The following is a 12,853-nucleotide window of genomic DNA, read 5'->3' as shown; positions in this document are numbered from 1 at the left end:
CTAATAAAGTAAAAATTAAAACGTCCTGAATTCAGTGAATTCTTTTGTTATTTTTTTTGCATTTATTCATTAACCTCAGCAATTATTTATTTTTCTTTGTTTTTTTTTATGTATGCCTACAGGTTTTATTCTTACATTTTATATATTTATTTGGTAACACTTTACTTTAGTTAACATGAACTAAGCATGAACACTACTTCTACAGCATTTATTAATCTTACTTAATTTCAACATTTACTAATGCATTATTAAAATCAAAAGTTGTGCTTGTTAACATTAGTTAATGCACTGTGAATTAACATGAGCTGTATTTTCATTAACATTAACAAAGATTAATAAATACTGTAATAAATGTATTGTTCATTGTTTGTTCATATTAGTTAATACAGTAACTAACATTAACTAACGGAACCTTATTGTAAAGTGTTACCATTTATTTTAAATGTTTCTCTGTTTATTTTTATGTAATATATTATTTCTCTCTTTCTATTTTGCTTTGGTCAGAGACATGCAGAGGTTGAGAGGGGGCGTGGCCTTTGTCTTGTAGGAGGGGCGTTTGAGCTACTGTTCATCGCGGGGTTTTTTTTTACAAGTGCGCCATTTTGGCTACTGAGCGAGACGCGTCATGTGATTGGGCTCAGGCGCCACTATCGGAGCCAATCAGAGGTGCATCGGGCGGCGGCGCAGACGGTGAGTGAGCGCGGCTGCTGGGAGGGGACGGGACTCGGTCGGTTAGCTGGGGATTGGTGTGTGACCGACCAACCAAATGACTAAAAGCATTATAAACAGGAATAGTGCTGTTTGTGTATGTCAAGGTCCACTGTGTGGACGGCATGCGCGCGTTTATCGCTTATGTGGTTATTAAATGATAAACAGTGTCGATAAATGGTTCATTTTTATTGTTTTTCCGTTACGCCGAGCTGGCGCCTCATTTATTAGGCCCAGTTTTGCGCCGCTCTTTGTTAAATATTCGTCGACTTTCACAGTGCCTAAGAGGTCGATGTCTTGGTTTTAATCAACTAAAGATGAGTTAATAAAACAAACTATTCATATATATTTGGTTTAAACCAAATATATATTTGAAAACTCGCTCGTAACGTACATGAAAACACTGAGGTCGATGTGCTAATGTAGCGCTAGCAATGTTAGACAGAGAAAACGCAAGACACCACAGCGTTATGTACACCAAATAAGTACTGCAATATTAAGTAGTCATTTGAAACGTGCTGTTTAAAGGAAAAAGTAGTTTCGTTTGTGAGAAACAACACAACAAAAACGTCTGAGATTCAAAGACGCCACGCTTGAAACTGATAGTAATAGAAACTAGCACTGAAATTCAAACGCAGTGTTTTTCTTGTGCTTTTAATAATAGGAAATCATTTTGCCTATTGTTTCCTATATTTACATCACTGTATAATCAAACATTGCAGGCAGCTAATACACATGTGATTCTATGCTATCTTCTTGTCCTTAAAAAAACTACAAATATGGTCTTACACCTGGAAATGGGATATTATGTAGCTTAATGCGTCCTACTTTCTTGTAATGTCATTCAGCACAACATTTATATTTCAATCGTGTAAATAAATTCAGATTTGCATATATTTCATGTACAGAATAAAATCTGATTAGTGATTAGGAACAGATTTTTCTTTTGCTTCTCAGCTGAGAATGAAAATGTATCAAAAGTTTTAAACGATAAATGTTTTTCTTTAACTGAGAACACTGTCTCATTTCTTACTGTTTTTTTTCACCCCTTATTTCTTTATTTTTTTTTAAGCATACAAAAACTATAATCCAGGGCAAAAAGCAGAATTATATTGAGAGTGTCACACTTTAATAATCACACAACAAAAAGGTTATTAAATCTTCTTCTTCTTTTTTTTACATGCATGTTTCATATTTTTTTAGGGAGAGGGAGTAAAAATAATCACCAAAGTGATTCTATAGTATACTCTCTTTCAAAAAAAAGTTTTGGTATTCCTTGGATACACCATGATACTAAAAATTGTCATATTAAAACCATTTATATTTATATAAATCTGATTATAAACAGATTTTCCTTTTTGTTCTCAATTTAGAAAATAAGAATATCACATGAACAAAATACTTAACTTAGAGAACACTGTCCTATTCATGATATTTTATTTTATTGAATAAAATGTTAATAAAACAAACTGTACAGTAATAGAATAATTTTGTTTGCTGCTGTAAAAGTATAATAGCTGGGTTTTCTTGCCATTCTACAAGCTATATACAGTTTTAATGGATTGTTCATTCATCCAATTTAGAAATGTAAAAAAAATCATGCAAACCTATACATAAGTCATCTAATAAAGTAAAAATTAAAACGTCCTGAATTCAGTGAATTCTTTTGTTATTTTTTTTGCATTTATTCATTAACCTCAGCAATTATTTATTTTTCTTTGTTTTTTTTTATGTATGCCTACAGGTTTTATTCTTACATTTTATATATTTATTTGGTAACACTTTACTTTAGTTAACATGAACTAAGCATGAACACTACTTCTACAGCATTTATTAATCTTACTTAATTTCAACATTTACTAATGCATTATTAAAATCAAAAGTTGTGCTTGTTAACATTAGTTAATGCACTGTGAATTAACATGAGCTGTATTTTCATTAACATTAACAAAGATTAATAAATACTGTAATAAATGTATTGTTCATTGTTTGTTCATATTAGTTAATACAGTAACTAACATTAACTAACGGAACCTTATTGTAAAGTGTTACCATTTATTTTAAATGTTTCTCTGTTTATTTTTATGTAATATATTATTTCTCTCTTTCTATTTTGCTTTGGTCAGAGACATGCAGAGGTTGAGAGGGGGCGTGGCCTTTGTCTTGTAGGAGGGGCGTTTGAGCTACTGTTCATCGCGGGGTTTTTTTTTACAAGTGCGCCATTTTGGCTACTGAGCGAGACGCGTCATGTGATTGGGCTCAGGCGCCACTATCGGAGCCAATCAGAGGTGCATCGGGCGGCGGCGCAGACGGTGAGTGAGCGCGGCTGCTGGGAGGGGACGGGACTCGGTCGGTTAGCTGGGGATTGGTGTGTGACCGACCAACCAAATGACTAAAAGCATTATAAACAGGAATAGTGCTGTTTGTGTATGTCAAGGTCCACTGTGTGGACGGCGTGCGCGCGTTTATCGCTTATGTGGTTATTAAATGATAAACAGTGTCGATAAATGGTTCATTTTTATTGTTTTTCCGTTACGCCGAGCTGGCGCCTCATTTATTAGGCCCAGTTTTGCGCCGCTCTTTGTTAAATATTCGTCGACTTTCACAGTGCCTAAGAGGTCGATGTCTTGGTTTTAATCAACTAAAGATGAGTTAATAAAACAAACTATTCATATATATTTGGTTTAAACCAAATATATATTTGAAAACTCGCTCGTAACGTACATGAAAACACTGAGGTCGATGTGCTAATGTAGCGCTAGCAATGTTAGACAGAGAAAACGCAAGACACCATAGCGTTATGTACACCAAATAAGTACTGCAATATTAAGTAGTCATTTGAAACGTGCTGTTTAAAGGAAAAAGTAGTTTCGTTTGTGAGAAACAACACAACAAAAACGTCTGAGATTCGAAGACGCCACGCTTGAAACTGATAGTAATAGAAACTAGCACTGAAATTCAAACGCAGTGTTTTTCTTGTGCTTTTAATAATAGGAAATAATTTTGCCTATTGTTTCCTATATTTACATCACTGTATAATCAAACATTGCAGCAGCTAATACACATGTGATTCTATGCTATCTTCTTGTCCTTAAAAAAACTACAAATATGGTCTTACACCTGGAAATGGGATATTATGTAGCTTAATGCGTCCTACTTTCTTGTAATGTCATTCAGCACAACATTTATATTTCAATCGTGTAAATAAATTCAGATTTGCATATATTTCATGTACAGAATCAAATCTGATTAGTGATTAGGAACATATTTTTCCTTTGCTTCTCAGCTGAGAATGAAAATGTATCAAAGTTTTAAACGATAAATGTTTTTCTTTAACTGAGAACACTGTCTCATTTCTTACTGTTTTTTTTTCACCCCTTATTTCTTTATTTTTTTTAAGCTAACAAAAACAATAATCCAGGACAAAAAGCAGAATTATATTGAGAGTGTCACACTTTAATAATCACACAACAAAAAGGTTATTAAATCTTCTTCTTCTTTTTTTTGCATGCATGTTTCATATTTTTTTAGGGAGAGGGAGTAAAAAATAATCACAAAAGTGATTCTATAGTATACGCTCTTTCAAAAAAAAGTTTTGGTATTCCTTGGATACACCATGATACTAAAAATTGTCATATTAAAACCATTTATATTTATATAGTACTAAAAAGAGAACCATAGTGCTACAAGTCTAAAATAATGTACAATGGTACTTTTTAGTACTAAATAAGTCAGTAAATATTTACTAAACAATTTAGTAAATAAGTCTAAATTTTTAGATGCTGTATTAGAAAACAAAGGTAGCACAACACATGATGTATACAGGGAATTAATTTAATACATGCTATTAGAGAATTTACAAAAAAGTCTTATAAAATTTAAAGAAGCTGACTTGGTACTAAAATGATGTTTGTTGTAAACCAGTAATTAAGTCAAGCATCCTCTTTTAAGCTTCTTGCATTAGATGCATGTGCTGTTGCATAACATTTCAGATTTACGCAACGACTTGTTGTTGCTATTTTTCAGACTTCAGTTCCGTGCTGATCACATTACCCATAACCCCCAGCAGTCACGGCAAACATGGAGCAGTACACCACCACCACGACAGCTAGTGGAGAGCAGATTGTGTTGCAGGCCAGCAGCGGACAGATCCAACAACAGGTAGTTTGTGACCTTTACCGACAGTATCTGAAGCGGATAATGCAGTACCCTATTAAATTTGCATCAGAGATGCATAAAAAATGCATAGACTAGTATTTTTAATATATCTAGTAATAAAGCATCTCGGTGTGGTATAAAACCACAGGAGAAATGTTTTTATGTGTGTTTTTACTCATTCGAGAGTCCTTTATCTCTGGCCCAGGGCACAGTGACTGCGGTGCAGTTGCAGACTGAGCCTCAGGTAGGCCAGACTGCGGCCCAGCAGGTCCTTCAGGTAGTGGTTGGCTCTCTGAGCACCTCTGCTGTCTCCAAATCTCCATGCATGCCATCTCAGCTTGCATTACATGGAGATCGGTTTGCTAATATTGCATTGTAACAATGATGAATGCAATGTTAAGATATCAGATATCTGTGACCTGTGCGCTTTTTGCATCTGTCGCAGTTTATCACTCACTCACTATGATTTTTTACGAGAACTTTTAGTGTCCAAAGAACGCTCACGTGCATGAGTTTTTAGCATGCTTTGTTTTGCAAAATGCATTATAAAATCTACAAGTACATAACAGCTGCACCACCAATTTTTTGCATTTCGGAAGTTCACATACAGTGCATTTTCTTGCATGCATCTGTGTTTTGCATTGTCTCAATGTATATCGTAATGCTTACATAATATGCATATAAATATCAGTTGTCACATTATATCTCCCAATAAATGTGTTAGTAAGATGATATTTAAATGCTTTATGATCAAGGCTCTGTAGATCGTGTACGACAGGTTTTTCAGTGTTTTGATCATGCTGATAATTATATAAGGTGCATTATTAGGCTTTATAAGGTTAGCCTCAGAGGGAATTTATCTTTAAAGTTGCTGCAAAACTAATGAGATTTTCGATGCATCCTCTTTGAAGGTTCAAGGGCAGCCTCTTATGGTTCAAGTCAGCGGGGGTCAGCTCATCACTTCTTCTGGGCAGCCCATAATGGTGCAGGCCATGACAGGAGGACATGGTCAAACCTTCATGCAAGTACCAGTATCTGGTACACAGGGGTTGCAGCAGGTGGGTGTAGCTAATTTCACACTGAATTGTTGCAGTGGTTTTCAACCAGGGGGCTTCAGAAAACTTCCAAGATGTTTTAAAAAATAAAAATGATTTAAAATAAGACAATACAACAAAAACAATCAAGACTTCATTCATTTTTTGATTTGAAGAACCAGTCAGAAAGTTTGAGAACCACTGCAACGTAGTGTTCCATCAAAATATTGGGTATGAAATTGTAATGAAATTACCAAATGTGGCACAGATTCAGCTGGTACAACCCAGTCAAATCCAGCTTCCCGGTGGACAGACTTTACAGCTACAGGGTCAGCAGGGACAGACCCAACAAATCATCATTCAACAGCCACAGACTGCCGTCACTGCAGGACAGAACCAGGTAACTTAATTTTATCACCTTTTTGTGCAAATATGAAGGAGAAGCCTCTATAAGCTTTGCAAGCTTGCAGTTAAATACAAATTATTAATAAAGTTCATGATAAATGTTTTCTTAGGGTCAGCAGCAAATCACTCTGCAGGGTCAGCAGTTAGCACAAACTGCTGAAGGACAGACCATCGTTTACCAGCCTGTTAATGCGGACGGGACCATCCTACAGCAGGGTAACACTGCTACTCCTCTGAAAACATTAAGCCATAAACATCATGCACTTTTAAGCAGTTAAATATACATGTGTTTACACTACTGATGACATGTAAATAATTAGCATTTGTAAATGATGCATTTTGTGATTGTCCGTCCAGGAATGATCACTATTCCAGCTGCATCTTTAGCAGGAGCTCAGTTAGTCTCAGCTGGATCCAACACAAACACCACCAACACGGGTCAGGGCACAGTGACGGTCACTCTTCCCATGGCAGGAAACATGGTCAATGCTGGAGGAATGGTCATGGTGAGCACTTGTGGTCATTTTGATCTATTACCAAAAGTGAGTTTGTGCTATACAGCTAATCTATTTAGATCACACTTCCTAACCATATTGTGTGTGTTCATAATTGCATCAGATGGTCCCAGGGGCTGGCGGGTCGGTTCCCACCATGCAGCGCATTCCTCTTCCTGGAGCAGAGATGCTGGAAGAGGAACCTCTGTACGTCAACGCTAAACAGTATCACAGGATCCTCAAGAGAAGACAAGCCCGTGCCAAACTAGAAGCTGAGGGCAAAATACCCAAAGAGAGAAGAGTATGTGTGCTTTTTTTTTACGGCAATAACAATGACTTTTAATGGCTTTATCTGCAGTGACTATGCAGTGATATATATGCAAATATTAGATTAGATTATATCTAATATCTAATCTATCTAATATCTATATCTAATTAGATTTAGATTTACATTTATATTTGGATTAATAAATAAATAAGTGCTATATTTGCATAGTATATTATATATATAGTTTTAAGAGCCGCAAAGCAGTCCTGATTATTAATTTTGTTTACCTCAATAATAACTATTAATAATAATTGAATTCATTAAATATATTAATAATATTTGGCGAATATATATATATATATATATACAGTATATATATATACACACACACACACACACATATCCTTTTTATTTTCTTTATATATAATATTTTATTTTTTGTTATTTACAAGCTAAACCTTTAGTTCAGGCTTCATCTTAAAACTCACATTTCTAAAAATTCTTAAAATTTCTTTAAAGGATAGAAATGGCTATATAATATCATAATTAATATTATTTGTCCCATTATATATAAGAATATTAATGCAATTCAATAATTATACTGCAGCTTTTATTGATATTCCTTGGGAAGGTTTGCTCTAAATCCATTAAAATATTAAACTACTGCAGTTAATTTAGCCTGATTTGCTTGAATAAAGAACTTAATTGAAACTTTTATCATTAAAGTATTTGCATACTGAGTTGCAGTTTGTATTCTGTCTTGAATTTATTTGCATATGGAATTATGTTTGATCTTTTCTTTCTTGCATCTGTTTAATCACTATTTTTGTCATGACAAAGCAGCAAAGCAGCTCTGATTATTCATTTTCTGTAATTTATTAAAAATAGTTAAATTTACTTTATTAAAAATATCCTTATTTGACAGGTTTTCAGACTGTGAAATGTTACACTTTTCTATGCACTCGCGCTTTTAGTTGGTCCACCGACCATTTGTACATCCACCCACTCTCAAACATCTCCCTTTAATGAAAACATTCACTTATCTCCTTGTATTTTCTATTGATGGCTTCCTTATATGAAAATAAAGGTTGATGTTCTGTACATGGTGGCAAAATCTGCTTTTTAACTTTTGTTAAATGCAACGTTTTAGATATCCATTGAAACATACTGGTATATCAGACCGTTTTTAGGATCTACACATTCTCACGGGTTGAGTCCAGCCATGTTTGTGTTTCCCTTTGCTAAGTTACAGACACACCCATTTGATTGCCATTATTTAATAGATCCATGATGCATCTGTACCCTGAGCTCTGGTGGAGTGGTTTTATTTAAGTTAAAGGGATAGTTCTCCCAAAAATGAAAATTCTGAAAATCATTTAAATCAGGGGTTCCCAAACTTTTCACCCCCATGACCCCCAAAATAACAGTGCCAGTACCTCGGGACCCCCACTTTCCTCTAAGGTGGTTAAAGTATACGCTACAAACGTTTTGCACAACGGCGCACATGCACTTATAGCATATGACAACACAAAGGAACACAACAGTCTAACAACAACAATATTATTTTAATATAATTTAGTCTTTACTTACATTTAACAACATTAATCTTACCTAATTAGTTGGGTGAGCACAGAGCCGATCCTCCCTATATGCAAAATACGCAAGCTGCAAAGGGCCCCCGAAACACCAGGGGGCCCCCTTGCTCTCAAAGATGATTTAATTTTAGTTTCGTTTTTGGATTTGGCCAGCAGGTTATGAAAACATGAATGATAATTTCTTGTAATGTGGTGCGCTGTCGCCCTTTCTACGTAATAATCGGTCAAATCATGTAATGTGAATGTCGTACAGTCTTGCTCGAAACTAAAAAAAATGCGCGATTCGAGACGGAATGAAACACGGACAAATGCGTTTCATTCATTCGTTCATAACCACTCATACCCCACTTCACTGCCTCACCTCCGACACAGTTTTGCGTAGGGCCCCAGAAGTCTAGGATCGGCACTGGGTGGGCAACATGCTGGAGTACAAAAGTCCATGTTGGAGTTTTATTTTTAATTCAACTTATAATTTTTTATTTATAGGTAAAATATGCTATTTCTAATCCTTTGAAAATTATTTGATTTCTGGAAATCATCTTGCGACCCCTCCTCATGGTTTCGCAGCCCCTGGGGGGTCCCGACCCCTACTTTGGGAACCCCTGATTTAAATGATGACAGAGTGCATTTTTGGGTGAACTGTCACTTTAAGACCTTGAGAGATTTTGCATATGCTTTAAAATATCACTTTAGGAAGAACATGGCATTAAGGAGATAGAATCTCAACGGTGCGCTAGAATAGAGATAATCAGATTAAAATGACTGGCAGATTGATTGTTTACAGCAGAGGGCGGTATATTACTGAATCAGTTGTTACTATTTTTTTGGTGGCCTCATATTTGCATATGATGAGTGACACATTTAATTGGATAGTCGGGAACAACTGGTTATTTTACAAATGAAAGGGCTTCGAGAATACTTCAAAGAACACACAATGAGTCCTCAATGCAATGCAAAACAGGTCATCAAAACACACAACGAATGTTAATAGCAATATGTTTTACCATAATCATTTACCAAAAGGCAGGATGGCTCGACCCCAACCAGCTGCAGACACATTTTATGGCACCTTCAGTGGGAAATTAAGAAATTATTTGACAAAAAGAAAACATTGATAAAGTCTGTACACACACACAGGGCTAGTTCTTTGAGAATTGAAAATTCTGACATAATTTACTCACCCTCACGTCATTGCAAACCTGTAAGACGTTATTTCTTCCTTAGAACATAAAAGGTGGTATATAAAGCACTGTAAAAGTGGTCCACATTTGTGTTCCACAGAAGAAAAAAAATAACATGGGTTTTGAACAACATGAGTTGAATCGTCATTTTTGGTGGAACTATCCCTTTAAATTACATTCATACCTAAGCAAACATCATGCATTCCCAAATATCCGCTTCCTCTCAGTTTTTGCCAGCGAGTTAACATTCATCACGTCAAATCATGTAATGTGAATGTCGTACAGTCTTGTTCGAGACTAAAAAAACGAGTTGAAAGCATACCGAGCCGCAGGAAGAGACACTGTTTCTCAAGCGCTTTCTGCGAGTGCGATTCGAGACGGAATGAAACACGGACAAATGCGTTTCATTCATTCGTTCATAACCACTCATACCCCACTTCACTGCCTCACCTCCGACACAGTTTTGCGTAGGGCCCCAGAAGTCTAGGATCGGCACTGGGTGGGCAACATGCTGGAGTACAAAAGTCCATGTTGGAGTTTTATTTTTAATTCAACTTATAATTTTTTATTTATGGGTAAAATATGCTATTTCTAATCCTTTGAAAATTATTTGATTTCTGGAAATCATCTTGCGACCCCTCCTCATGGTTTCGCAGCCCCTGGGGGGTCCCGACCCCTACTTTGGGAACCCCTGATTTAAATGATGACAGAGTGCATTTTTGGGTGAACTGTCACTTTAAGACCTTGAGAGATTTTGCATATGCTTTAAAATATCACTTTAGGAAGAACATGGCATTAAGGAGATAGAATCTCAACGGTGCGCTAGAATAGAGATAATCAGATTAAAATGACTGGCAGATTGATTGTTTACAGCAGAGGGCGGTATATTACTGAATCAGTTGTTACTATTTTTTTGGTGGCCTCATATTTGCATATGATGAGTGACACATTTAATTGGATAGTCGGGAACAACTGGTTATTTTACAAATGAAAGGGCTTCGAGAATACTTCAAAGAACACACAATGAGTCCTCAATGCAATGCAAAACAGGTCATCAAAACACACAACGAATGTTAATAGCAATATGTTTTACCATAATCATTTACCAAAAGGCAGGATGGCTCGACCCCAACCAGCTGCAGACACATTTTATGGCACCTTCAGTGGGAAATTAAGAAATTATTTGACAAAAAGAAAACATTGATAAAGTCTGTACACACACACAGGGCTAGTTCTTTGAGAATTGAAAATTCTGACATAATTTACTCACCCTCACGTCATTGCAAACCTGTAAGACGTTATTTCTTCCTTAGAACATAAAAGGTGGTATATAAAGCACTGTAAAAGTGGTCCACATTTGTGTTCCACAGAAGAAAAAAAATAACATGGGTTTTGAACAACATGAGTTGAATCGTCATTTTTGGTGGAACTATCCCTTTAAATTACATTCATACCTAAGCAAACATCATGCATTCCCAAATATCCGCTTCCTCTCAGTTTTTGCCAGCGAGTTAACATTCATCACGCTTGACATTTGGGCATGGTCCCCCTTGACATGCACCAGGAGTCAGATGGCCACACTTTTGCCCAAAAGTTCAATGTGAATATCCATTTTAATTGATTCAGCAGATTCCAGAGAAATGTTTCTCATTCCCGTGTGAGAACGACACTAATCCCACTGCAGCACTTGGCTATGCTTTGGAAGAAGGGTAGGATGATTATGTCTAAAACGCTGCTCCATAAAGTTTGCAACCACCCGGTGTTAATCAAGACAACCTGCACAAATGGCGTAAAGAACCTGAAACAAAGAAAAAGGTGAAAGCTTAGCATTTCTTTTAAAAATCTGATACAATTTATCTACTACTAAAAATGCCACGGTCATGGATTCGATTCAAAGGATCTACTCGTACCAGATGTGAACAAAGCTGAGGACGGCGAAGAGAATCCCAGCGAGGAGGGACACTGGAACAGCCAGCAGAGCAGTGATGATACGATAAAACCAGGCCCTGGACACCTCGAAAAGAGCGTGACTCCAGATCCACACCCGATCCCCACTGCGCACCGACACCGGCTCTGCTATCACATCCTCAAAACTAACCTGTCGAAACAGAACATTCAGAAAATTAGCATCGCCTGCCCTAATCTGCTTTAAAACAAATACAGCTTGAACAATGCCCCTAGGCAGCTATTTTAGTCAGTATAAACACTATATTCAAATACCTTTTTAATGAACGGAAAGATTAAGCTGGTGAAGCTAATATTGGCTAAGCTAATTTTCATTAACATCACCAATGAACCTGAGTCATAAATCATGAATTAGATTTCATTTTTACATTTTAGGCATGATTTTTACATTTAAATGTATGGATACTATTAGCTACATGAATATGGAAGGCCAAAACTAGCTACGTTAACACTGGCTAAGCTAAACTTTCACTAACGTACCTCCACATTACCAACGTACTTGACAACAATAGTCATAAATTCATGATTTAGATTTGATTTTACATTTTAGGCATGATTTTTACATTTAAATGTATGAATACATTAGCTTGAACATGAACGTGAAAAACTAAGCTGGCTAAGCTAATATTGTCTAAGCTAAAAATCTTTCACTATCATATATTATTGAACACGACAACAATATTCATAAATCATGATTTAGATTTGATTTTACATTTTAGACATTATTTCACATTTAAATTTAGCTTAAATGAATAGGGAGAGCAAGCTGGCTAAGCAACATTGACTTTAGTCTCAGCCTTGCAGACATCACGACCCACGGACCGTTGGCTAAACGTCTGATGCATGCAAAAGCGGAAACACTTCAGGAGTTTCGAAGTCGTCATCGGATTGGTTGAATTATACAGGATTTCCGGGAGACGTGTTATGTCGCGTTCTTTAACGTTCGCCTGGAAACAAAGAGGCCGTGGTGCCAAACCCCCTCTCGAAAGAAGAAAGCCGTCGTGTTTACAAATGTGACGACGAGCGCTTATCAGGATCAACTAAA

General features: G+C 36.2%; 1 protein-coding gene across 8 annotated transcripts in view; it reads left to right on the top strand.

The window, feature by feature from the left end:
• The first annotated feature begins 670 nt into the window (after positions 1 to 670).
• LOC107582374 (nuclear transcription factor Y subunit alpha-like) overlaps positions 671 to 12,853 on the top strand; it is a 22,179-nt gene continuing 9,996 nt past the window's right edge. Inside the window, exons 1-8 of one of the 8 annotated variants that reach the window (XM_016268172.1) lie at positions 671 to 690; positions 4,735 to 4,869; positions 5,072 to 5,143; positions 5,778 to 5,924; positions 6,169 to 6,300; positions 6,416 to 6,521; positions 6,663 to 6,811; positions 6,924 to 7,100. In XM_016268172.1, the coding sequence (XP_016123658.1) occupies positions 4,789 to 4,869; positions 5,072 to 5,143; positions 5,778 to 5,924; positions 6,169 to 6,300; positions 6,416 to 6,521; positions 6,663 to 6,811; positions 6,924 to 7,100 (864 nt within the window). In that variant the 5' untranslated portion in view covers positions 671 to 690; positions 4,735 to 4,788. Of the gene's footprint in view, positions 691 to 1,838; positions 1,859 to 2,935; positions 3,077 to 4,120; positions 4,187 to 4,734; positions 4,870 to 5,071; positions 5,144 to 5,777; positions 5,925 to 6,168; positions 6,301 to 6,415; positions 6,522 to 6,662; positions 6,812 to 6,923; positions 7,101 to 12,853 lie in introns of those variants that run through there. The other 7 variants (XM_016268175.1, XM_016268176.1, XM_016268177.1 and 4 more) reach the window with 7 other exon arrangements.

This window comes from Sinocyclocheilus grahami, unplaced genomic scaffold, assembly GCF_001515645.1.
Source record: "Sinocyclocheilus grahami isolate Dianchi unplaced genomic scaffold, SAMN03320097.WGS_v1.1 scaffold44.1, whole genome shotgun sequence".
Classification (NCBI taxonomy): Eukaryota; Metazoa; Chordata; class Actinopteri; order Cypriniformes; family Cyprinidae; genus Sinocyclocheilus; species Sinocyclocheilus grahami.
This window is presented reverse-complemented; position numbering and strand designations above follow the sequence as displayed.